The sequence below is a fragment of the Leptinotarsa decemlineata genome, unplaced genomic scaffold (assembly GCF_025532065.1).
Source record: "Leptinotarsa decemlineata unplaced genomic scaffold, Ldec_3_MD MMD2_tig00003294_RagTag_RagTag, whole genome shotgun sequence".
Taxonomy (NCBI): domain Eukaryota; kingdom Metazoa; phylum Arthropoda; class Insecta; order Coleoptera; family Chrysomelidae; genus Leptinotarsa; species Leptinotarsa decemlineata.
In genome coordinates this window covers 20,080-46,143 of record NW_027412585.1, presented here as the reverse complement: position 1 = coordinate 46,143, position 26,064 = coordinate 20,080, and the positions used below count along the sequence as shown (strand labels likewise).

Sequence of the window (26,064 nt, the reverse complement as noted above, 5' to 3'; positions counted from 1 at the left end):
TATAGTAGAATCCAAAAACGTCCTTGCACTACCTATTGAGGGGGGAACCTTGAAAGATATGTTTTCTGTGAAAACTGCTAGACTTTCACTATATAAATGTTTTCTGGGCGCCATATTGATTGGCTTGTGTGAATTCTGTTTTTCGGGTTTTTTGGCAGCGGTCTGAAGGTTGTTACGTCTATTACGGCAGTAGAATTATCAAAGACGTAGGCACTGTGACCGTTACCAAATCGCCTTTTATAATGTCTACCGCAGTAGTAGACGAAACTTCATGTATAAAAATCTTCAGACCACGGTCAAAAAACTGAAAAATAGATTTCACACAGTTATCTCCGGCCTTGAAGGTTCATATTCTTTGATTGATTGGATTATTTGAATAGTAGGTATAATTGATTGTTTTTAATAAAAAAAAAGGCGAGCTTATTCTGATAGTTTGAATCCATTTATTTCAAATCAAAAGCAAGACAATAGAAAGCACATAAACACAGATTCCTTCTGAATGCAATGTTTCTCAATGTGATCAATTTTTTTTTCAATTCGTGTTCAGATGAATGATGGAGTAATTACTTATTTGCAGGGTTCAAGCGGAAATAACTTTCAAATTTTACGATGAATATTATCAAATAGTTCATTATTACAGTCCATAACTGATAATTTCGCGATTCATTTCACAATCACAGTTTGAAATCACTTTCTACATTAGTAGAAAAATCACACTCGCTGTTATCATCAGAACACAAGAACACAGATCTGCTCCTCCTGAACTCCTTACTGTAAGAAAAACATATTGTCAGTATGATTTAGAAAAAACTATTTGGTAATAGAAGCATGACATCGAACAGAAATCAAAACAAGTCGTAATAAAATCTCGAAGTATTCATCAACTCACCTACAAAGTAGGTTCTGAAAAATTCCCGCCGAAAAACAACCTCTTTCCCGGCCAATACCACGTTAGACTTTGAATTATATCCGACAGACAGTTATGCAAGATGCCTCACAAGGGTTAATCTTGCAAATGTATGAAGGCTATTTTTCGGGTTTTCTGGCCGTGGGCTGCAGGTTATTGTTTGACTTTCGTCTGCTGCTGCGGTAGAAATTTTCAAAGGCGATGTGTATATTTAGTATAACATACTAAATATCAAAAAAATAAATGCATGAGGTCGTTTAATTTTGATTAAATTGGTACGCTCGACCACCCTGTAGATTTCTATGGGTTGAACAAAGCCTGCAAAAACGGTAACTAATCTTTTATCAAGTTTTTTACAAACTGTAGGTTTTCGGCTGAAAGTGTCGAGTTTGTACATTCTATGCAGTTCTTGCTCAGCAATTAAGCTGGAAATATTGTACTTCAAAATGGAACGCCATCACTTACCATTGGCTGAGATGAATAGAGCTGTAGGGCTTCTTCAAGGTGGCATGCGACAAAATGATGTAGCTCTTCGTTTGGGGGTCTCCCAAAGTGTTTTATCAGTCGATTGTGGCGGCGTTTCTGTGAAACTGGCAGTCCAGCCGAACAACATCCAGGGCGAAGACGCGCTACAACTGCAGTTCAAGACCGATTTTTGGTCTAAACCGCAAGAAGACAACCAACAATCATAGCACCTGAGTTGGTTAACGTGTTGCAGCAGACGCACCAGGTAACCATTGGTCGTGATACTGTCAGAAATCGACTGCATGAAGCAGATCTCCAGAATAGAAGGCCACTTAGATGTCCACCTTTGTCGAGAGGCAATCGCGGTAGAAGATTAGAGTGGTGTCAAGAACATCAAAACTGGGATGCAAATGATAGGGCCACAGTTTTGTTTACAGACGAATCCAGATTTGGATTTCATCCAGATTCTCGTCGAGTAAGACTGTGGGGACGACCTGGGAATAATGAACATTTGAGACACGTCCAGGAAGTCCACACATACAAAGGTGGTACAGTAATGCTATGGGGCGGAATCATGATCGGCGGCAGAACCGATCTCGTTTTTCCAAATCGCTCCCTCACAGCTCGACAGTACCTTGACACCATTCTTCTACCTATCGTCCGTCCGTTTGCTGATGCTGTTGGTGAAAACTTCCACCTTATGCACGATAATGCTCGTCCACATGTCGCGCGTCTAGTAACTGACTGGCTCACCAACGAAGGAGTTGATGTATTACCATGGCCAGCACAATCACTGGACCTGAATCCCATCGAGCATGTGTGGGACATGCTTCATCTAAGAATTACTTCGCATATGGGGAACATTCACAGAACTTTTCAATTGAGAGAGCTTTTAATCGCTGAATGGGCAAATGTACCTCAACAAGACAATCTCATTTTGTCGATGCACGATAGATGTAGGGCCGTAATAAACCAGCGTGGAGGCCATACTTTGTACTGATTCCAATTTTTTTTGTATTATGATTTTTTTTCGGGGTGCCAAAGAAGAGCCATATTTTTTTTAGTTTTGCTTATATGCGCACTCAGTATTTTTGACCATTTAATAAATTTTGTTGTAAGTTACATTCGTTTAATAATCACCCGTCCACTTTTTTTCCCTAAAGTGATCTAAAAAAAAATTATTGCCATTTTTAAAAATATCCCTAGACTTTTCCGATGTGTGTATATATATATATATATATATATATATATATATATATATATATATATATATATATATATATATATATATATATCTGTATATATACGGTAAAATAGATTAACAGGGTCTCTCAGTCAAAAAATCAAAACTCAAACTCTAAACACCAAAACGGTGTAAATACCGTTATTTTTTTTAAATTTCAACGCCCTGTATCCCAGAAACAAAGCAACTTCGGACATATGTTCAGAGAATATTTTTTTCTCACAACGACTTAACGAATCACCTTCTGGAGTTTCGTTCCGTAGGTAGAAAACACCCTGTATTTCAATATTGAATGTGGTATTAGCCGAGAAAATAGTTGAATATTTCAAGATTTCATTTCGAAATATTCATTTTCTCATATGTAACAGCGAAAGATAATCCAGTATAATTGCTTCCAATGACAATGCGCCTATTTCTAAAATGCTCACCCAACAGAAGTGCTTCTCTCATTTCATTGACGACAAGGTCTTGCTTCTGCAGAACTTTTTCTCTGTCGCTCTGATACAGTATAGGTGCTATTGATGCTATACATTTCACCTTCATGGATCCTCCTCGAAAATGTTGGTTGCTCAGCTTGAATCTTAAGCCCAACGTTGAAGAAATCAACCCTTTCGGGTGGTAATGCGGCCGATAGTGAATCAAAGCTTCTGGTTTCTGTATCTGTAACAAGAAAATATCGCACTTTTTTGTAACAGCTCTAGGTGCATTGATTATTAATGGTACACTTGAAAATTATTACCTTTATACAACTGCTCGAAAGTGGGGGCCAATTTATACATCCATTATATAGCAAGGACACTATATATCAGGGGAAGAACAACAATTCAGAAACTAACTCTAACATAACTGAGTGAGAACAGAGCACCAAAAGAATATAATTTGGAACTGGAATTTGAATTTATATTTTCTTAAAGTTTAGCTCATTGTAAAAATGAATGGTTGTGTTGGTCAACATTGATATTGAAATTCAGATTTGGATGTTTGAGCTTATTACCAAATAATCAAGGTACATAATTTAAATGTTTGTATGGATAACAAATCTAATATTTTTTTGTTCACTGTAGGTTCTTTTTAGTTCATCTTGAATATACCTACACCTTATGATTTTGTTCTGATGTTTTTGAATTGGTTTCGATAAGGAATTTGTTATCATTCCCCATACTGATATCAGATATTGAATTATGGAATAAACTACAAGGCTTCCTCGTAGAATCTTTTTTCGAAGTAGGAATTGAATTCCTTCATAGGAATCTTCAACGTCAGTGGGAAAGTTAACCCAATAGTATCTCTCGTAAACTCATGTAGAGTTTAATACCGAAATATCCTCTTATTCAACTCATGGAGATGTTCCAGCACAGTTTTGAATGGTTCTCTTGGTAAAGTCAATTGGTGTACATTGTTACCTCTATTGAGCTCTCCCACGTGCGTAATAGTTGTCCCACGTGCGTAATAGTTGGAAGTCAATTGAAGGTAATGCCACGGAGCCCAGTAAGCCTTCAGATCATTATTTTCCCTATTTCTCCTGCTGCTGTGCTGTATTGCTTCGATCGACGAGTATTCTGATCTTCTCCCCCACATTCAATGAATTCTCTCTACATTTAATTGTGCTTCTTGGAAAGTCCTACATTGGCTCAATATAGAGAGGCAGTTTATTAGAACTATTTGATTATTTCTTCTTTCAGAAGCATTTGTCCCAGCCCCAAACTCCAGTACAGTTTTCTATGCAGAATTTATCTTTGAAAGTCGACCTCAACTCGAGGTTTGTTGAAGATTCATATTATAATCTGTTCCATCAATTGTTTTAGGTGTGATTCAATAGTTTTTCAAAATTTGCTCCATAGTCCTATAATATATCCTGGGATTGTTGACATTGCCTTCTGAAATGACCCTGAAATACTTTCTTCTAGTGTAACAATTTTCCAAAGTTCCAAAAATATTTTGATATTTGTTTCCGTTGCTTTTCAGAATGTTATGCAGCATTTCCAGTTCTCATTCTCGCAATACTGGAAATAGTACGATGTTTTTTTCTCTTCTGGACAGTCCCAAAATTTCTGATGGTACATGAACACGATGAATGTCTATGAAACGTTGGAATGTTGAATGTTTCACCTTGTATTGATCTAGTAGAGGAACAAAGCGACTTCAGGCCCACTTCAAGGTCGCGCGTCGCTGGCAAGTGTTTCAGTAAGTATTAAGTGAGTGGAAGAGAGAAACTTGTGACGTAATCGATGCAGAGAAGGATGGAATGAGTATCGGAGAGATTCAAAGAGAGTGGTCTCCTTGGGACTCCGCCTCACCTCTCGGGCCCCCATGTAACGTACCAAGTCTATGGTCCAAATCAAAAAAAGTGTATCTCTACGAGATTTGAACTCAGATCATCGGCGTGGTAGACTTGGTCCTTAGCCTCGACACCAACGTGGAATATTGGAGGTAACTAGGAATTGTTAATATTTATATTGGTTGTTTTCTAATAGATATACTCTGTCTGAAGGATGATCATGTGGATATGTTTGAATTGATCCAAAATATACGAGTAGTGCAATTTATTTTCTGCATGTTCCCTCACTATTTCTTTATTTAAATCTTATGATTTTTGTAAATTTTTATTCTACCCCATTTTCATAAGTAGAATTTACATAATGCACTTCCATTCGAAAGATTTTTTTTTAAACACTTTATTCAATTCATAAAAGTAGTACAATAGTAGTAGTAGAACTCAACTATCATCACAGTGTGAGAATTAATTGGAAGAAATTTTATGAGAAAAATCAACAATATTACCAGTCTGTATCATATTCCACCTACTTCTTCGAAGTGTATCTATAAAACCAGTCAAATCTTTGAAATTTTCTAAATTGTTATACAGTAAAGCACTGTATATCCAAAGCCACACATTTGTATATGTTTCCCTTTTGAAGGAAGTTTGAAATATCTGTCTTGGATCACCACTATCATTACACAGACGAAACTTTTTTTTTATATGCTGATAGCACCATTTCCATAGGACCTTCGAGATTAGACAGTTTTTAATACGGTGCGATATGTTGTCAATATCGTCACATTTCGAACACAAATTGGAGTCGCTAAGGCCATGACGTGAAGTTTTAGAACCTACCGGGTATATTCTATTAATGGCTTGTAAACAGCAGATCTCCACTTTGATAGAATTCTACAAGTTCCGATTACTTTCCATACCGTATTCCATTTAATGTTCGGAAACGTCAACTCTATGGGCGGTTCAATGTATTTTTTTTCTATAAAAATTTGGTATATAAGTTTTGTTTTCAGCAGCATATCTTGATCTAATTCTACGATCGGCTCACGAATGATTTTTTTTGTATTTTTTGAGAGAGTTGTGTACTGGGCTATTCACGTTATTATTTAACATATAGTTCAAAGATGTTTTTTAGGTTATTTTTCTTTCACAGGTAGCCAAAGAATTTTGAAGGGTTCTGACGAATAGAGCTTTTGCTTTCAATTCAAAATCACCCTCACCGTTTATAAGATAAAAAAAGTTGGTCTCTGCTAACTCTATATAGATGACCACTCCATATGTAATTACCCGTTAGAAGTTTTATTTTCTGTATGTGATACTGAGAAACTGGTAAAACTTGTGCCAAATACCACGCTTTAGAGAGCACAAACATATTTACAAATTGAATTTTTTTTATCAAGTCTAAATTCCGTGTGTAATTGGTTTCCAAGAGTACGTGCATATTGTGAATAATTGAGTCCCAATTTTTCCATATCATTTCATTGAAGTCTGCACATACTCTCATTCCTAAAATTTTAACATCTTCTTCAACAGAAAAATTTTGTGAAAAGTTATGTTTGAAGTTTCCTAGAGGTAAGATTACAGATTTTTCATAGTTAACATTTGCATTAGATGCCTCACAATATATTTCAGTCAAGTTGTTCAGAGCGTGGATATCCTTTGGATTCGTGAAAAAAATTGTGACATCATCTGCATCAGCCGAAGCTATCCTTATCCCATTTGGAGTTTTAATGCCCTGCAGGAAAACATTACATAGTTTCAAAAAAGGTTTCATTGAAATACTGAATAAAATCATCGACAGGGGACAGCCCTGCCTTATTGAGCTCTTTTTATCGAATCTTTTAGACAGAAAGCCAGTTATCATCACTGAAGAATTTGCAGTGCTATAAATGTTTTTAAATGCCTGTATTATTTTATTACTGAATCCCATAATATGCATAGTTTGCCAAAGATATGAATGATTAACCCTAGCAAAAGCCTGAAAAAAATCAATACTTATAATACCTCCTTCAGTTTTTTGTTCAGTTCCCCAATCAAAATAGTATCCCTGATCAAAAGAAGGTTGTTGAAAATTGACTTTTCTGTTTCACAGTTCTGCTCGTCTCCTTAAATTTTTGGCAACACATTTTTTATTCGTTCCGCTAGAATTTTCGTCAATAATTTGTAGTCCGTATTCAATAAAGCTATAGACCTCCAATCACTGATTATCAATGGGTTTTTCATCTTTGGAATGAGAGTAATAACAGCCTCAGAAAATTCTCTAGAGGGCAAAACTGCACTAGTGAATATCAAGTTAAGAAATTTTGCTAATTGATCTCCTATCTCATTGAAAAAACAAATGTTAAATTCATAGGGTATTCCATCGATATCCGGTGTTTTCTTTTTTGACACTGAATTCAAGATTTTCCACACTTCATCTTTATCGATTTCCCTGTTTAATTGCGTATTATCTAGAATCGACAATTTCTTGACAATATGAGATATCATAGATCGTACAGCCTGTTCTCCGACCTCGGAAGATTGAAATTTTTGTTTGTAGTGTTCAGATGCATAAAATAAAATAACTTTAGAAGTCTTTAAAATTCCTTGGTTTTCAGTTTTAATTTTTGAGATTACTGAGGCGCTATTTTTCCTTTCCTTCATCAGGTCATATAAGGAGTAATGATCATTGAGTTGGTCTTTATTTTTGTTCATGAATTTTTTGTCCAAAGCTTCTTGTTTCAATTCTATCATGATATTTTTTATTTCACGTATTTCATTCCCAACCTGTTCGCCTTTGAAAAGTTTTTCATTCAATTCAATTAATGCCCTGTTATAAAATTCAACAATACTTTTATGTTCTCTTGCATCAGTTATTTCAATATTTTTGAAAAAAGATTTTACTTTTTTTTTATAAGAGAAATTTTGTTTTAATCTTATTATTTCTTGTTTGAAATCGCTTATAGTTCCTTCATTGAGACAAAAATTTCTCAATTTCCAGTGACCCTATCCACGATCTGTAATTTTAGGCCTGTTATTTATTTTAAGGTAAAATAGATACACCGAATGATCTGAAAATGCTACTGGTTTAATTTCAGTTTTATAAAGTAAATCTTTGTATTCTTTACATATATATATATATATATATATATATATATATATATATATATATATATATATATATATATATATATATATAATAATTCTTCGGGTTTTTTCCGTGTGGTGTATTGTCATCCTCGGTGGGAATAAATTTCGCAACGTTTCGACAAAGTCTCATTTGTCATCCTCTGGCGATTTTTGTTTATTATTTCAACATATTCCTGTCCGTGAAAACCTTCGATCTAACATTTCAAACCTTAACGGGGAGAAGAGGTCATATCGAGAAGAAGAAGAACTCAGGTACCAAAACATACAGGTACCAAATTCAGGTAATAACCAACGGTATATATGTAACAGAATCATTATACCCACATAGTAAGAAGTCATCTGAGTAGGGTCAGATGACTCCCGAACACTTAACAAAAATCGCCAGAGGATGACAAATGAGACTTTGTCGAAACGTTGCGAAATTTATTCCCACCGAGGATGACAATACACCACACGGAACAAACCCGAAGAATTATTTCAACATATTCCTGTCCGTGAAAACCTTCGATCTAACATATATATATATATATATATATATATATATATATATATATGCCCTGTCTATACGCGTAGCACAATTGTCTCTAATGAATGTGAATTCTTTTTATTTTTATATAGAATATTCCATGTATCAACTAAATTTGAGCTCTGTACGAGTCATAAGAACATTTTGCAAATTGATGTATCATTTTTAGAGTCACTTTGCTGTATTACACAATTGAAATCTCCTACTAAAATGACAGGCAAATTAAAGTTGAAGTGTAGAAACAAATCAATTTTGAAAAACTCATTTCTCGAGCGATCCTTTTGACTACCTGAAGGTATAATTCCTGTACCGCGTTTTGCTTCACCTTTGTTGCATATCATGGTATATCCAGGAGAGAGTTTCAAAAAATCTGTGGTCAATTCTTGTGCAAAAATAATATCAATATCATGCTTTCTGATAAATTCAGAAAGTAATCCTTGTTTAACTGGATTTTTAAGACCAATACAGTTAGCCGAAAGAAGAGTAAGTAAATTTGTAGGTATTTTTATGGACTGAAATAAAAACAAATAGTTATAAGAAAGGTTCAATAAAAAGTTCTATAACATATCAGCGTCGCTCCCTGGAGATTTCTCTTCCTCATCTATTTCATATTCGTTAATGTTTTGTGAGGTGTTGCTTCTCAGATTTATATGTAACTTAGGGACTTTTCTCTCTTCTTCTTCCGAACTTCCGTTTGTTTTAGCCTTTTTCTTTCTCTTCTTTTCCGCTTTCTTTTCCTGTTTGTCATTTCTTGGAGTGGCTGGTATAATATCTTCTTCTTGAGGCACTGAAGTTGTATGTATAGTCTCTCAATCTCGTGGTTTTTGTGCAGGGTTGTGAACGATAACTTCTGGCAAGGAATGAGGTGGTTCAAAGTATTGTTCTTGGACATTCGGTATTTGATTGTTATAAATCCCAGCTTGATCAATCAGATCTTCCAATTTATGGACAAAGATTTGGTCTGTGGTTTCTCTGTTTGGTTTATCCCGTGTTACGTCAACGTAGGATGTTCCTTGTAAGTTATGTAAAGCTGGCATTACCGGTGCATTAGGTCTTCTGATTGCTATAACTCTGTTGCTTGGTTTTAAAGGACATGTTCTTCTTTCGTGACCAGGTTTATCACATATCATACATGTTTTTTTTCGATTTTTATATGTAAACATACATGTTGTTCCCTCGATAGTGACATAGGAAGTTATCTTCTTCTTCATTGAAATCAACATAGACCTAGCACCACTTTCTACCGGATGAAGATCTTGGCCTGACCACATTTCATTTCTTATTGTTTTAACTATTCCGTATTTACCAAAATACTCTATCAACTTGGAATTTTTAAGTTCCGGGGAGAAATCAAAAAATTCTTACCCATATATCATCTTCTTCAGCACTAATATAAATTTCTTGTTTCTCTTCCTCATCTTCATAAAACAATTTCATATTTTCAAACCTCTGAAGGGTTTTTTCTACTAACAACTTTGATATAACTTTTATGTATGTGATCATATTGAATACATTCTATTTGATCTCTTGAGAAATCGAATTCTTGTTTAATCCATCTATGGATATTTATATTTGGAGGTTTTTTCCTAACATTCTTGAAATCCAAGAATAGTGTATTTTCCCTTTTAATAGTCATCGTACGCTACTGAACTATAAACAATTTACTAAACTCACACATGTTCTCTATAAAGTCAGAACAACGACTGAAAAGATTGAAATATTCGATTTGCAAAAACAACTATATATCGAGTATGAAATGTCGCCTCCTTTGAAATTTGAAATGCGGAATATAAATAATCGTTTTTTGTTTTCGAATGTTATTCTAGTTTTCCATAGTCTCTATAGTCTATTTCAAAAGAGTGTAGAGTAATAAATCATGAAGTGTCATAAAATTTGCCTGAATTTCGTTGTCGTCCATGGGCGTAGGCAAATCTTAGGATTATTAAACTTAATAATTAAAGTAAATTAAAAATTACAGACATAGATAATAATAAAAGGCCATTTTTGGGAAGTAATTTGGTCTAAAACTAAGTACCTACATGTATTTAGGTAAGTAAAATTTCTTAAAAAAAGATTAAGATTAATTTTAGTGGTTCTTGTAAACTTATTTAATATGCAATTTGGGTTCATATACTTGAGCATGATTTCTCAAAAAAGGGTTAACACCTAGTTCCGAGGTGCCATGTCATTATAATAATCCCTTTTTGACCCTGCCCACCAATCATGCAATACCTATTAAACCCAGGTAATTAAGAAAAAGGGTTTAAATATATTGTAATGGTGTCTTAAACATTCGAGTTATAATAGTAATTGTTACTACACCAATTAAACGTACAGTGATATTGTGATATAGAAATAGTGAAAAAGTTATAAAATGGGGACATTTACTCCAAAGAAAGGAAGTGTAAAAAATTCTCCGCTATCTGTTTGCGAAAAAGTTATAATTTTAAATGTATATGATTGCATAAAACACGATCACCCTAGTTTGTCTGTGCAAGAAAGTGTTGAGCGATGTGCCCGAATGACTGGAATTGGACAGTCCACGATTTTTAAATTATTGCGAGAAAGAAAGATATCAGGCCAGGTAAGTCCATGCAAGAGAAAATCAGGAAGACCAATAAAAATCTTAGATGAAGACACCAAATGTGACATTCGAAGAAAAGTTCATTCGTTTTATTTTAAAAAGGAAATACCCACTCTTGAAAAAATATTTATCGAGATAAGCCAAGATAACGATATTCCTTTGATATCCAGAAAACTTTTATGGAAAACTTTAAAAAGTATGAATTTTGCCTGGGAAAAGCACAATCGAAAGGCACTATTACTGGAAAGTGATGAAATTGTTTGCTGGAGACGAAAATATTTGACAACTATAAAGCAGTACCGCAGAGAGCAAAAGAAAATTTTTTATCTTGATGAGACGTGGATAAACGAAAGTTATATAGTCAAAAAAATGTGGCAAGATAAAAATATAACAAGTTCTCGCCAAGCTTTCATAGAAGGCCGTTCGACGGGTATTAAAGTGCCTTCGGGAAAAGGGAAGAGGCTTATAATTGCTCACATTGGAAGCGAAGACGGATTTTTAAAAGAAGGTTTGTTAAGCTTTGAGTCGTGCCGGACGGGAGATTATCATGAGGACATGAATTCGGATGTCTTCGAAGACTACTTCGGGGAAATGTTAAAATTTCTTTCAGCTGATTCGGTCGTGGTTATGGATAATGCAAGCTACCATTCAAGGCGCTTAGAGAAGGTACCAACTTCAGCTTGGAGAAAGCAAGAAATTATTAACTGGCTGTCAAATAAAGGTATTCAGTTTGAGACGAATTCAGTAAAGAAGGAACTACTAGCCATAGTAAAACAACATAAATCTCGCTCCATGAAATATGCCGTAGAAGATGTAGCAGAAAAGTATAAAGTAACTGTGCTGCGCCTACCGCCATATCATTGCGAATTAAATCCTATAGAACTTATATGGGCACAAGTTAAAGGATATGTTGCAAGGCACAATACCACATTTAAAATGAAAGATGTCAAGGTATTGTTTGATCAAGCCATTATGGAAATCACATCAGAAAACTGGCAAAAAGCAATCCAGCATGTTTTAAAAGAGGAAGATAAAATGTGGGAACTGGACAACTTGGTCGATCAGGTGGTTGACCCTATAATTATAACACCAGGGGATGATGACAGTTCTTCGGATGAAGACTATACTGATGTAGAATAATTTAATTGAATTGTAAATATACTGTAGCGGGATAAGCAATCTGGACAGAGACCAGTGTATCAGTGACAGTGACACTTTTGCTTAGGTTAGGGTTTAGAATTAAGGGTAGTCTGAATAATTATTTTCTCGGAAGGTTCTCGAAAATTGTACCTAGTAATCTCTAGAACATTCAATTAGGGTATAAATAGAGTGTTGTTAAACGTTAAGGGAAGTTCACAGTTTTAGTATTGTTCAAGTGTCAAATTGTAATAACGTATCCAGTAAAGTTCTTGTCGTTTTTGTGAATAAATTGATTTAAAGTCCCCACAAGTGTTTCAATACGTAAAGTTCGTTCGTGTGTGTTTGTGAGTATTTCCCGATTTCGGTTCGTATATATTTTATTGTTACATTTTATATTTTTTTAATAACACTGTTCTGCTGTATTAAATTTTTATTTCCTTTAATATAATTTTTATGAATGCATATTCTTTTGGCAATTATCCCACTAGCGCGCCTCTGGCTCAGTATTTATCCGTCGATAACAATGGACAAATCCCTTAAAACAGGGTGATACCTACCTGCTCTTTATGAAACGACATAATTTTGCAATGCGGACTAGGGAAGTGACAGAATTTATTGACGGATCACCCTGTAGCGCTTTTGAATACTTAATGAGATTTTATTACTCTACACTCTTTTGAAATAGACTATAGTAATGTTGACCACCAGAATATTGGTGACAAAGCAGAATTTCAAGTTCGAGTCATCAATCTCATGACCGATAAAGATCAGAGGGAATTTTCAACTGATTGACAAATAATTTTGCTGACTAACCTTCTGTTCGTTCACGTACCACTGCAAAAGTGGCGCAGGGTGACTCCTTCCAGAGGTGCAATTCAAATTGATGTCTTCTCCAATTTGATAATCCTCTTCAACGCCAGTAATAATGGGGTCTTCTTCTGGAAGAGCTACAAGCAAACATATTTTGAAATATCCCAAATTGAATTAATATTTTCCTACTTTCTCATGACCGTGAGTCTTATACTGTATTTATAGTTAATACTAAAAGGACTTGATTGATTTCTGTCATACTGATACTAATATCATTATCGAATTTGTTCTCTAATACATGCAGAAAGTGAAAAAAGAAATACAATTTTACCAAAACAAGTAAATTAACCAAACATTTTGTTCATTCGAATTTCATTTTGTAACTCCCGGAATTGGGGGCGCATCATGAGGAAAAATATTGAGTAGAGTGGAATTCTGCAAAACTCCAAGAGAAAAGTATCACTCGATGACTCGCTGCCAGTATTTTACTGTTGAATGCCGTTAACGCAGTTTACATGTACTCAGGATGAAGATGAAGAAGAACAAGAAGAACATAAATGAGAAGAAGAAGAACAAGGCGAAGAAAAACAAGAAGATCAAGAAGAAGGGGAATTTGAAAGTTACGACTTGGACGATTAAATTTCACTACTTTTCATTACTTAAATTGCCTTTTATCTTTTAAATCTCTGCTAATATCTATTATTTGGCAATAGTTTCAAATTAAATAGGATCACAACTGACCCGTAAAATAGGCCTACTGAGGAAACCACGGTATAAAAATGCGTTAAGTACACTACCTCATAGGTGGCGTGGAAATTTGTGCATATTATGACAACTACAACTTTTACAACTTTTTGAATCGTTATATCTCAAAATCGCGAAAAGCTAATTTTTTTTATCTTTGACCTTGAACAATTTTTTTCCAAACAGGGGAGAGATGAGGAACTTTCAAATTTTATTTTCAATCATATTTCAAACAATCTTACTGATTTTCAGCTTGGTGGGCATTTAGTTAGCTTCGAATGTATAAATTGACCAGAGTATGATTATAAAAGATCGTAGTCTCATTACTTCCATCGGGAAATAACTATTAATTTCAATGTCAGCTATGTTTGCCTCTTACATATGATTTTTCCTTATTTTTTTTTTGTATTGAGGAGAAGTAGGAAACAAGAGGTGGAGAAGTTTTAGGGTATGATCTAAGAAAAAATTAGCAAGTGCAGAATAATTTTTCAAAAACTAAAATTCAGTTGAAGTTGAGACCAGTTCCGCTCTGAATCGAAAGAGAGGAAAAGTTATAAGTGATTATATTACAAAAGGCCAACTTTCAGCGGTAGGCACGGTGTGAAAGTTGACTTATTTTTTTCTTATGGAGTCTGGGGTTGTAGAGGTCCTCCAACTGACCTAAACCACCCAAAAGTTCATCTCTCCGTAAACCAGTACTCAGTGGTTCGTTGTTTTCAAAATTATATAATCATCATAAATAATCATATTATCGTTATTACTATCTTCGGGGCAAATAAAGAGAAGTAGGCACAAGGTCAAATCACATGAGCGCACTAGGAACAGCCTCGTGACACTTTTACAGTACTCAGTGGTTCGATGTTTTCAAAATTATATAATCATCATAAATAATCATATTATCGTTATTACTATCTTCGGGGCAAATAAAGAGAAGTAGGCACAAGGTCAAATCACATGAGCGCACTAGGAACAGCCTCGTGACACTTTTACAAAGGGGATGGTAAGAAAAAACTGAAGAACAGTGATGGGTTCAAAATAATCACATGGCTACTCATATGGCATTCCCCACTAGAAGGATATCTGAAGAAAATAGCTGGGGAAATCAACGGAAAGCAAAGCTGGACATGTTATCAAACACTAGATCATAGGAAGCAAGCAATTTATATACAATAAAAATTACAAACTTCTAATAAAAGGACTGTACTGTGTACTAAGCAAGATTGTTGGAAAGGGTTTCAAGACCTGTAACTTGATCAAAATAAAGAATACAAGCTATTTTGTAGTGGAACGCATATTTGGTAAAGTAATAGTGTAGAAATTGTAATATTATAATAACATAGGCTTTAACGGACGTAGTCATGAATAGAGAAAAGCAAATCCAAGAAGCAGAAACATATCACATAATGAAATGTGTAGAAAGTACCATCCCTCATAATTCAATACAATACTCCGCACGATTTCATAGAAACGTGATTGGAACTATAAGCATTATAACAATCTCAACAAAAATCAAGAAGGTATACGACTTAACTTCTTGAGTACTGGTATCCAGTACTCAAGATGGCGAGAAATGGACTAGAATATAACTCTGATCGACATTCCACCAGTAGCGTACCTTTCAACAACGTGTACCAATCAGAACAATTCAGCAAAAGTTAGGACCAATCAGGATTGAGCATTCGCTAGGACACCCCACATACACCTCCTGTTTAAATAATAAATATCAGTGAACATGGAGCTCACAGTCAGTCTTTGTTGAGACTTCGAAATATAAAATTTGTCCCCGCAGTAAACACACATACCACTGATGATGTCTATCGCAGCAACAGACGAAAAAATGTTTGATACTCCCAGTTCCATTCGACCACGGTCCACCAGGCCAGATTTTTTTCTTATAATCGATTCATCACTTGAATAACAAAAGAATATCATCGGAACGTGCTCTGATTCAGAAATTAGTTTCACCCCCAAAAAATTCATTTATGAATCAGCGTTACTAGCACAATACAAGTTCCCATGATCGAAAATGGTAATTGGAAAACTAATTATAACGGCCGTATATGATTTCGAACTGCGATATAATTCAATTGTATCAGTAGTGCTTCGTATAATTTTTTATTCCACATGGCTCAGCTAAACTCCTAATTCAATACACAACTCTTTCATTGTTTCTGGCAGGATAATTTTTTGTGTGCTGCCAACTTCTAAATTCAAACTGAACTTTCAGTGTAATTAGTTCAGGACGAAGTTTTTACCGGATGTATTTAGCTCATGAATTTTCTGGGTATAATCCACTGCGAATTTAATAATTGTTGTGTACTAGAAAGATAGTACTCCTTCTTGGAAAAAAAATATGTTATTAAAAATTGTCTGATAGAGATGATACCATGAAAACTTGTGAAAAATCGAATCTTATTCCTCAAAACAAAAAACAGAAACGAATACTCCTGTGTTTGTTTGAAGTTGGTTGACAATGTTTCATGGTAAATTTCATCGGTTCGAACAAGTCTAATATGATATGATTTGAAATCTCTGAAATAACAAATTGAAATTAAAAAAGTAAAGAAATTGAAAAAGAATTTGGGATCTCTAATAGACTATTTTTTTATTTTAATTCCAATTTGTTATTTCAAATCATCATATTAGTATTAGATAATGGAAGTTCGAACTAATAAATACTCCTGCGTTGCGTTTATAAACTTGTTCCTACCAAGCAGAGGTATGTGGCTGCAATTAGGAATGAAACTAGTGAATTCAATTAAACAAAAAGTTGATGATAATGACGTTATATTTAGGAGAGCAGACAAAGGTTCAACTGTAACTCTGATAGACAGAAAAGAGTACGTTGGTAAAATTCTAGATTTCTTCAATTCAAGAACCTACGATATTCTGAGGGATAATCCTACAACCCTGTACAGGAAAGAGTCGGAGGAAACCGTAAAGTCAACTGAGCTGTTTATTAATGAAAATAACACATGTCGGTGCTTATGAACCCACAAACACCCAAACTGCATTTTCTCAATAAATTACCTGAAACCAATTTTCCAATCAGACCTGTAATGTCTTTTTTGAAGGCTTGCTTGCAATATTGATAATAACATAAGACTATATTCATAGATACATATTCTCTTGAAATTATATTCTCTCATTGAATTATCTAAAAACAATTTCCCGATTAGACCTGTGATGTCGTGCTCCAACCGTAAAAATCTCAGAAATGCTGATAAAATAAATCATATCAATTGATATGCAATAATGCATATCAATTTTTTTTATGATAACGAACTTTCAAATGAATTGTATTTATGTGAGATTATAAAAGAACTATAAAAATTATTTGGCGCTCCAGGGCGACTTCATTGATTCCAGTGGCGCATTTGGTTTTTCAGCTGCACGAAAACCCGAAAAAACCTGCAGCACCACATCATCTGAAGATCTTGATCTGCCAATGTCCTTTCTCTCATAAAACAAAGTGTAAGATTTCTCCAGAGGCTCCAATAAATTCAATACATCGCCAGAACACTTCGTGACACGACTATCCTCAAACTCAATCCGTTTCGTCTTTGACCAAGGCGTAACACAACACATACGACTCTCCACTTTCCCGTAGTAAACCATCAGCAATTGAGAATGTGTAAGTACAATTCTCAAATTTTTCAGAAGATAGCACTACGAATGGAGCACTGATATCAAACTCAAACAATGTACTTTCCAATCTAGATGTTCATCAATACACATTCCATGACATGGGTGGCAGACTTCGAAACTGGTATATCGTTTACAGTGAGATAGGTTTTTGTACATATTTTTTGATGGTTGTGAAACCAAATTGTTGCCAAAGATCGGATCAGCTCATTTCATCAGAATGATCTGACAAAAGAACAGAGATAGTATCTGCATACATTGTAACTTGAACATTTCTACGTAGTCTTTCAATACTATCAATATCTATCAGAAATAACGCAGGACCCAAAATAGAACCCTGTAATCATGAAATTATGAAACATTTAAAATTAATTGGCGCTCCGGGGCGACTTCATTGATTCCAGTGGCGCATTTGCTTTTTCAACTACAGGAAAACCCTGAAAAGCCTGCAACACCACATCATCTGAAGATCTTGATTTGCCATTGTCTCCTCTTTCATGAAACAAAATGTAGGGTATCTCCAGAGGCTCCAATAAATTCTAGACATCGCCAGAACACTTACTGACACGACTATCGTCAAATTTAAACCAGTATGTTTCGTCTTTGACCAATGCGTAATAATGGCCATATTCAACGCCAGAACCACAGTGAACCATGACTGCATGAAGATTATAATAGTGGTCTGCTAGATTGAAGTGTTCATATATTTCGAACCTTCGAAAGAGTTTGGTGCTTCCATCAGAGGTTGGGTCTTATTTGAAGATCATCAGTGTTATTATTAGATTGACTGGTGCCTCAGCTATACTTGTTTCCTGGCGCATGTTTGGCAATACAGTCGATCACCAACTGTTAAAAATTCCATTTTCAGATGATTTAACAATAAGCTTTGCACGGACTGGTTATTAGTCATATTAGGAAACGCTAGGTGAAGTTCCAGAAATTCACATACGTTTTTGCTACCTCTTGAACAAAGTAAACAAGTGAGGATTTACAAACACAAGACGAGATAGACTGTACGGAATCATTCAATACGGAGCGGTCATGGGTATTGATTCTGCTATTGTTTAGTCCATGAAGAGTATTCAACAAGAACCCCAAGAATTCAGAACAATCCTCTTGTTGTCCTAACGAGTAGGTATCTAGTAAACTTCAAAGACTCCAGGAAATCAGTTGGTGGGAAAGAGGATACATTCTTACGAAACTACAGCTGCATATACAGGTGTTTGAGTTTGGTGAATGAGTAGGAAACATTCTCGTTCATCATTAAAACCTCATTATTGAAATTTTTCGTCATGAACAATACTTGTAGAATGCTATTCATGTGTTTCCTGAATTATTGAAAAATATTGAAAACATTACTGTTCCTGGTAAGCCTAAATTAATATTGTTTAATGTCCAAAATGTATTTCCCAGTATTTCGCCAATTGAAACAATTGAGCTGTGGTTGAGCGTCTCTCAGACGAATACCACGTAAATCCTCTAATAAAACAGGACATTTCAGATTCACTTATCATTTGTCTATTTCAAAATAATTTCCAATTCGAAGAAAAGTTTCATTTATGCAGCAAAGAACTAATAATTGAAAACCCGTTGAATCCTTTGCTTGCTGAAATTTTCACTGAAAATCTATTGGAATGAAGTCCATAATAATCAGGTACTAACCAACTGCATATTCGAAATGTGCCTTCAAGCATAGCCCACTGACTAATAAAAAAGTTTTTCTTCCTTATTCAGAGGAATCGGACATGATATAGACAAGCAGTATGTAATGATTGAGTTTATGTGGTAGCTACCTTTGATGCCGTATATTAGACGTAGGGAATTGTTTTGAACAACCTGAATTCTTCGTTTATCTTCATAACCAATGCATGGCCCATAGACTGCGCTTCCAAAATTGAATCTGGATAATACAAGCGATTCACAGAGTATGGTTTTTATTTTTTTGTTGAGACATTGTCTGTTGGTATAAATCTGATCGATATTTATATAGGCAAAATACTGATGCATTTATTTACGTGATGTTTGAATCAAGAATAATGCCTAACTTTTTTGCATGTTCAGTCGGTGCAACCATATCCTTGTCTACAATTAATTGAAAGCCATTCAGTTCTCTCTCAGCCCCAAAGTCCAAAACTGAACTTTAACTAGCATTGATTTGTAGATAATGCTGCGCAGTTACAAGATAGATAATATCGACTTCATTCTTCCAAAAAAAAAGGTCTAGCCAACTTCAAGAAACGATAGCGTACGCTATAGGACATTGTCATATCTTGGTGGACCCAACTCATTCATATCACCCGATTTATAAAAAAAGGAATGTTTGGTTTACATAACAAATAATAATTTAAGCAAATACATCAAAGAAAAATTAAGACGAAACTTCACTGTCGTATAGATCAGGAGACTTTAAGTTGACTTGTTGCTCTTGCTTTTTATATTGGCCAAACGGGGTATTTACCGCCATATCAACCGGATTCAAATCCGGTTGATATGGCCATATAAACCATTAAATACCGCTTGAATTTTGGATTATAATTGTTCATAAGGGCATGTAATGAAGGTTTCTGTTTGTTTTTTTCGTATAAAATAGCCTTCTCTGTTAACACTCCTCTCATAACGCTCTACATATCGCTTTATTGGTCAATGTCGTTGGCATTTTTTCGATTTTTTTATAATGATATGGAGCATTATCGATCACTTTTTAACGGCAAATTCTGAATCAACTTTTTCGACATCTATTTCTCATGATTATCAAAATTCATCTTGTTGTGATAATCACCTGTATCACAATTTGATTTCCATTTACCACAAACAGATGTTTACCACATGCATGTATTATAATTAGAAGTTGCCCTTTACTGATATGTTTTTTTCACATCTTCCATAATATGATCACTCATAGTTTTTTGATACGTATGTATCCTTGATATACGTTTCACCGATATGAATAATATGTCGAGATTCTTTTCTTTAGGTCCGCATTTTCTTCAAGAATTCTATCCTAAGCAGTCCAATCGGCTGGTGTTACATCAATATTTTCCTATTTGTATTATTCACGTTTCCCGATCGAAATTCATGTTTATGAATTTCTTTTCCAAAAGACTGTCTTCTACCCTGATATCCAATATTTCGGATGATAGTTTTAATTGATCTTCTCAAGCGTAGGAACTTGATTCTCTTTGATATGGAAATGAATTATGCATCTGCGTAAAATTTCTAAATCAACATCATTAATCACAATTTTAGAATTTCTTATACAGGGTGTTAATTAAGTATGTTCTCAAGATACAGGGTGTTAAAATAAAAATTAAAAAAAAAAGGTATTCGTAAATATCTTAATATCCTTTACCTAATTTTGTTGTAAGTTGGCAATGGTTTTTATAACATTAAGGAGCTAATTCAGCCCGAACGTGTTTCACTTTATCCAGTGGTGTCTCGAGCGGGATTTGAACAAATATTTTTGAGTTAAAAATTTGTGCCACTGAATTTTGTACAATTTTCATTTTTCATTTGAATTGAACAATTAGAAATACAACTTTTTTGTCTCCTGAATTTTTTTCGTATCTTGCTTGGTTTTCAAGAAAAAAAATTCGACCTGATTGCATATCCCTGGACCTCACAAGGAACAATAACAACAAATATTAAATAACATTAACATCTAGACTAACGAATTGCACTAAATTAAGTGTTGGAAATGGCATCCTTCGGCTTCAATACAACCGTCTAGCCGCCGCATCATTGAATTTCGCACTCTTCTGAAAATACCTGGCGTATTTTTTTTATGTTACATGAATTAATGATTTTATTCCGTAAACCCTCTCCACTTTGAATAGCAGTTTTGCATACCAACGCATATTATTGATTAATGATTTTATTCCGTAAATCCTCTCCACTTTGAATAGCAGTTTTGCATACCAACGCTTTATGGTGTCCCCAGAGAAAATAATCCAGGGGATTCATTTCAGGCGAGCAATGTGGCCATAGGTGTAGGACTGCTCTCCCAATCCAGCGATTATGGTAATTTTCATCGTGCCACTACGCTAAAGTGTGGTGGAGCACGATCGTGCATATACCACATACCGAATCTTTCCATGACTGGAATTTCTTCTGAAGTCTAGGTAAAACTAATTCTAAAAACCTTCGGTATTCTTCTCCATTGAGTCTATGTAGAAGTAAGTGAGGCCCAATGAGATAGTCACCGACAATTCCAACCCAAATATTGAAAGAAAACTGTTCTTGAAAAGTATTTTCTATCAAGGCATGTGGATTGTTTTCGGCCCAAATGTGATTGTTGTGAAAGTTAATAATTGAATTGCGAGAAAAACAAGATTCATCTGTAAACAATATTCGACTTAGGAAACCTGAATTTCTTCTTATTTTACCGCGTAACCAATTAGAAAAGATAGTCTTACAGGCAAATCTCTTGCACACGTTGCATGTGATAGGGATATAGCTGCTAGGCTCTTAAAATCTGCCACACGGTGACATGGGTGATATTCAGTTCTTCAGCTATTTTCAGAGTACTGGTATGAGGATTTACTTCAATCTCATTTAAAACAGCTTCTTCAATTTGAACTGTTCGTACCGTTGCAGGCCTCCCAATGACAACCGTCGATCTTCAAAAGCTGCCTGTTTCAGAAAGTCGTGCATGCAGACGTACAAAAGTTTCTTTGATGGTGAATGCGTCTTGCAGCATTCAAGTTTCCGTGTTTCCATAACAGAAATGCATATCTGACAGTTCACTATTAGTAAATTGAACCATGTTTTACAAAAACGGTTCGAAAAATAACCACTGAACACACTTTTTATAACAATTATAAATTAAAAGCTTATAAAGTTGAAAACAACTGTCAAGTTGTTTACTGAATGCTGCAATCGTTTTCCAAGGCAACACTTGATTATTATTTATGGTATTTTCAGAAGAGTTCGAAATTCAATGATGCGACGGCTAGACGGTTGTATTGAAGTCGAAGGAGGCCATTTCCAACACTTAATTTAGTGCAATTCGTTAGTCTAGATGTTAATGTTATTTAATATTTGTTGTTATTGTTACATAATTAGTAATGAAAAATTGTGAAATAATAATTTCCAAAAGAAACATTTAATTCTCCATATTATTACTTGTGAGGTCCAGGGATATGCAATTAGGATGACTTTTTTTTCTTGAAAACTTAGCAGGATACGAAAAAATTCAAGAGAGAAAAAAGTTGTATTTCTAATTGCTCAACCAAATAATATATCAAAATTGCACAAAATTCAGTGGCGTACATTTTTAAGTCAAAAATATCTGTTCAAATCCCGCTCGAAACGCCACTGAACTTGATAAATTGAATCACGTTCGGGCTAAATTAGCTCCTTAATGTTATAAATACCATTGCCAAATTTTTTTCTTAAAAACTAAGGAAGATACGAAAAATTTCAAGAGAGAAAAAAGCTGTATTTCTAATTGCTCAACCGAATAATATATATAAAAATTGCACAAAATTCAGTGGCGTACATTTTTAAATCAAAAATATTTGTTCAAATCCCGCTCGAAACGCCACTGGACTTGATAAATTGAATCACGTTCGGGCTAAATTAGCTCCTTAATGTTATAAATACCAGTGTCAAATTACAACAAAATCAGGTTAAGGATATTTAAGATATTCACGAATAACTTTTTTTTTATTTCAACACCCTGTATCTTGAGAACGAAGGATTTGCGGACTCATGTTTATATAAACATTCCGTCTTAAAATTATCTAAAATCGTCTGTTGAATTTATGGTAGATACTGTAGATCTTTTGTTATTGGGAGTCTCAAGTAAACTCGTTTACTTGAGAATGGTTTATTTTTCAAGGACAAAACACATTCACTAGAGAAAAATACATTAGACTCTCTCAGAGCGGTTCCTGTGCGAAAGTAGGGATTCACATTGGATTTGAATCGCTGGAGATTAAATCCATTTGGAAAAACGTTCTCAGGAATTTCTCCAGATGAAAAAGTTCTTGAACAGTGAGGTTCGAGGTGTACTGAGTTGGACCTCAAAACAATGAGCAGCCACAGTCCGTTGCGTATTTCTAATATGTACCGCTCTTGGTGGAATCAAATGTGCCAAGTCACTTGAATACTTTCCGTGAAAGTATCTATAAAAGAGAGACAAACCTTCAACCTTTCTTCAATTTTCCAGGCTATCAAGGTTGCACCTGATGTCCGCGTTTCTAATCAGGCGGATGGCTCTTTTCTGGAGGGAATCCAGCAACTTCGGGGAATGTTTGAGGGCAGAGCTCCAAAGAAGGTCTGATCTGAGCTTTATAAAGCATCAAAAGTTGCTGATATGTGTATAGTTTTCTGGCTCGGAACAGTTTTTCAAGCTTTTGAGAAGCAGTCTTTGCAATTCCAGAGACATGATTGTACCAAGACGAATTAGTGTCCATTTTAACCCCAACAAACTTATCGAAGCAGAAAGCGGAGTTGTCTGACCTTACATTATATCCGGTTAGGAGACATTTATCTTCTTGGAGAAAACGGATGCCTGGGTTTTTGTAGTTTTGAATTGAACCTGATTACTTACACCCCATTTCGAAATCACGTCTAGATCCTCATTAATACATGCAATCTCCTACTGCGGTGAAGATGTACCTCCGTGGTAACAAATAAAAATCTCAATAGAAATTGGCGAAAGTTTTCTTTAGCCTAATATTCCAAATCAAGCGGTCTGACAAACCTATTCGACACTCGTGATGAAGAGAGGTTGCAATTGCGTCAGTTTTGTTTTACGTGGGGAATCATTTTGACAGTTGAGGTCGTATTTTTTTTCCTGATATATCAATGGGTCTATATGTATTTACAGGTACGACTATGTTCAATGAAATTGTTTGGGCATTTATTTGTATATATTGATATAACGAATATCAGCGCATAAACAAGTTGATATCCTCTTGTAGAATATTACTCTGAAGATGGCAATATATAACTGGAAAGGATTTGGCTCTAACAAAATTCGACATAACAGGAATTCTCAAATTGAGAATTCGAAATAATAATACGAATCCAATAATTTGTTTAATGAAATCTCTAATTTTATACACGTTATTCACTCACCAATCACCTCCATTTTAGCTTCACCTTGAGCTGAGGTAAAGTAGGAGCCTCGGGCAGATACTTCGCAACGAAAGGTTCCGCTTGTTTTCCAATTAACGGAATGCATGAACCACTTTTTTACTGTCTGATCTGGACATCTGAAATAAATGAACAGTTTTGGACAAGTGAAGATATAAAAAGGCAAGAGAGAGAGGTGCGAGCATACATTTACGATCGAGTAGGCCCTGAAGAATTAGGAGAAGACTGTCAAACGTTGCAATACTTCGGAAGGAGATTTCAATGTTAATTTTGTGTCCGAAGATGGTTTTACTTTCTACAAGATACATTAGAGTGTATACGAAGTGAGTGACACTTCGTTTAGTAAAACTGTTTGAATTTGCCGCGTAATAACTTTGGTTTATCTGTGAACTCGTTGAAGTCTACGTATCTTTGGGTCAATGTCTCCATGTGATAATTATGTAGGTTATGGTAAAAAATATTGTAATCTAAACATTGAATCAATAGGAACTGGTGAAGCAATAGCTTTAAATGTTAATGAAAAAAGAGAATAGAAACTTTCTGTGTTTTCCACAAATTTTATAAAAGTGGTGAAAACATAGAAAGTTTCGATTTTCTTTTCTTCATTATGATTTCCTACCACGTGGTAACGCTTTAAATGTTGTTTCTCTCTTCAGTGAGTTTGTGAATATTAATGATGAAGAATGTTTTGGTGAAAGTGTTATAACTGGTTCATCTAATAAAATCCTCCTCTCTTTTCAGAGCAACTCAGTTTTGGTTATACTTTTATTGTTCCCAAGAATAATAACGAAATAAGCCTTCACAAGACATGAAGCAACAATCGATGCAGTTTTTTTTCAGATTCTTTTTAATTTCCATTCGAGAACTATGTATTTCTACGTTATTCCCGTGGGTTTATCAGTAATTGACCACACCTTATAACAAAAAATGTTCGGTCAATTATCACACTTCTGACACCAAATGTAACGTTTTTTCCGTGTATTTATCAATAATTGACTACACTGAACATAATCAAATTCAACTTTATTTCACTATCGATATAACGGAACACTTCAACTAAAACATCAGCGAACATCGAACATTCGCGCGCTCTTAGTTACGTCACAATTGGTTTATGGCTACCAGTGGGGCCAGCGTTATTTTCTTTAGGACATGATTTTACAACAGTGTTCTTATTTGTGATACAATTAGCCTACAGTTTCGGTCTCACAATCACCACAGTTTTTGTAGAAAATCGATGGAGCTAAGGAAGTTTTGCTTCAGTCTTGTATCTGAGCACGCTGATTTTTTTTTCTTCATTCAATTTATTTTTGTTTGAATTCAGCATTGTGAATAAAAATTTTGTATTGTCCTATAAATAGGAACTGTTGAACAATAAAGCTATATTATTTATTTTATTTCCCGCTGATCTTCAGTTTGATGTTTTTCTAAATGAAAACATTAATGATTCCGATACTTACAAGGTTCAGAATTCGTGTTCAACAATTCCAAATTG

General features: G+C 34.7%; 1 protein-coding gene across 1 annotated transcript; it reads right to left on the bottom strand.

Annotated features, from left to right (window-relative positions):
* Positions 1 to 431: 431 nt before the first annotated feature.
* LOC141483296 (uncharacterized) lies at positions 432 to 24,585 on the bottom strand. The gene is made up of 4 exons (XM_074177791.1): positions 24,552 to 24,585; positions 13,083 to 13,216; positions 3,044 to 3,275; positions 432 to 771 (listed from the first exon to the last, which is right to left on the bottom strand). The coding sequence occupies exons 1-4, from the start codon at positions 24,562 to 24,564 to the stop codon at positions 695 to 697; spliced, it is 456 nt and encodes a 151-aa protein (XP_074033892.1). The 5' UTR covers positions 24,565 to 24,585; the 3' UTR covers positions 432 to 694.
* Positions 24,586 to 26,064: the final 1,479 nt, after the last annotated feature.

Coding starts and splice junctions, on each gene's coding strand:
- LOC141483296 (XM_074177791.1), bottom strand. Junction 3,276..13,082: donor GGTACGTGAACGAACAGAAG/GTTAGTCAGCAA, acceptor TTCTTGTTACAG/ATACAGAAACCAGAAGCTTT. Junction 772..3,043: donor GAGAGAAGCACTTCTGTTGG/GTGAGCATTTTA, acceptor TTTTTCTTACAG/TAAGGAGTTCAGGAGGAGCA.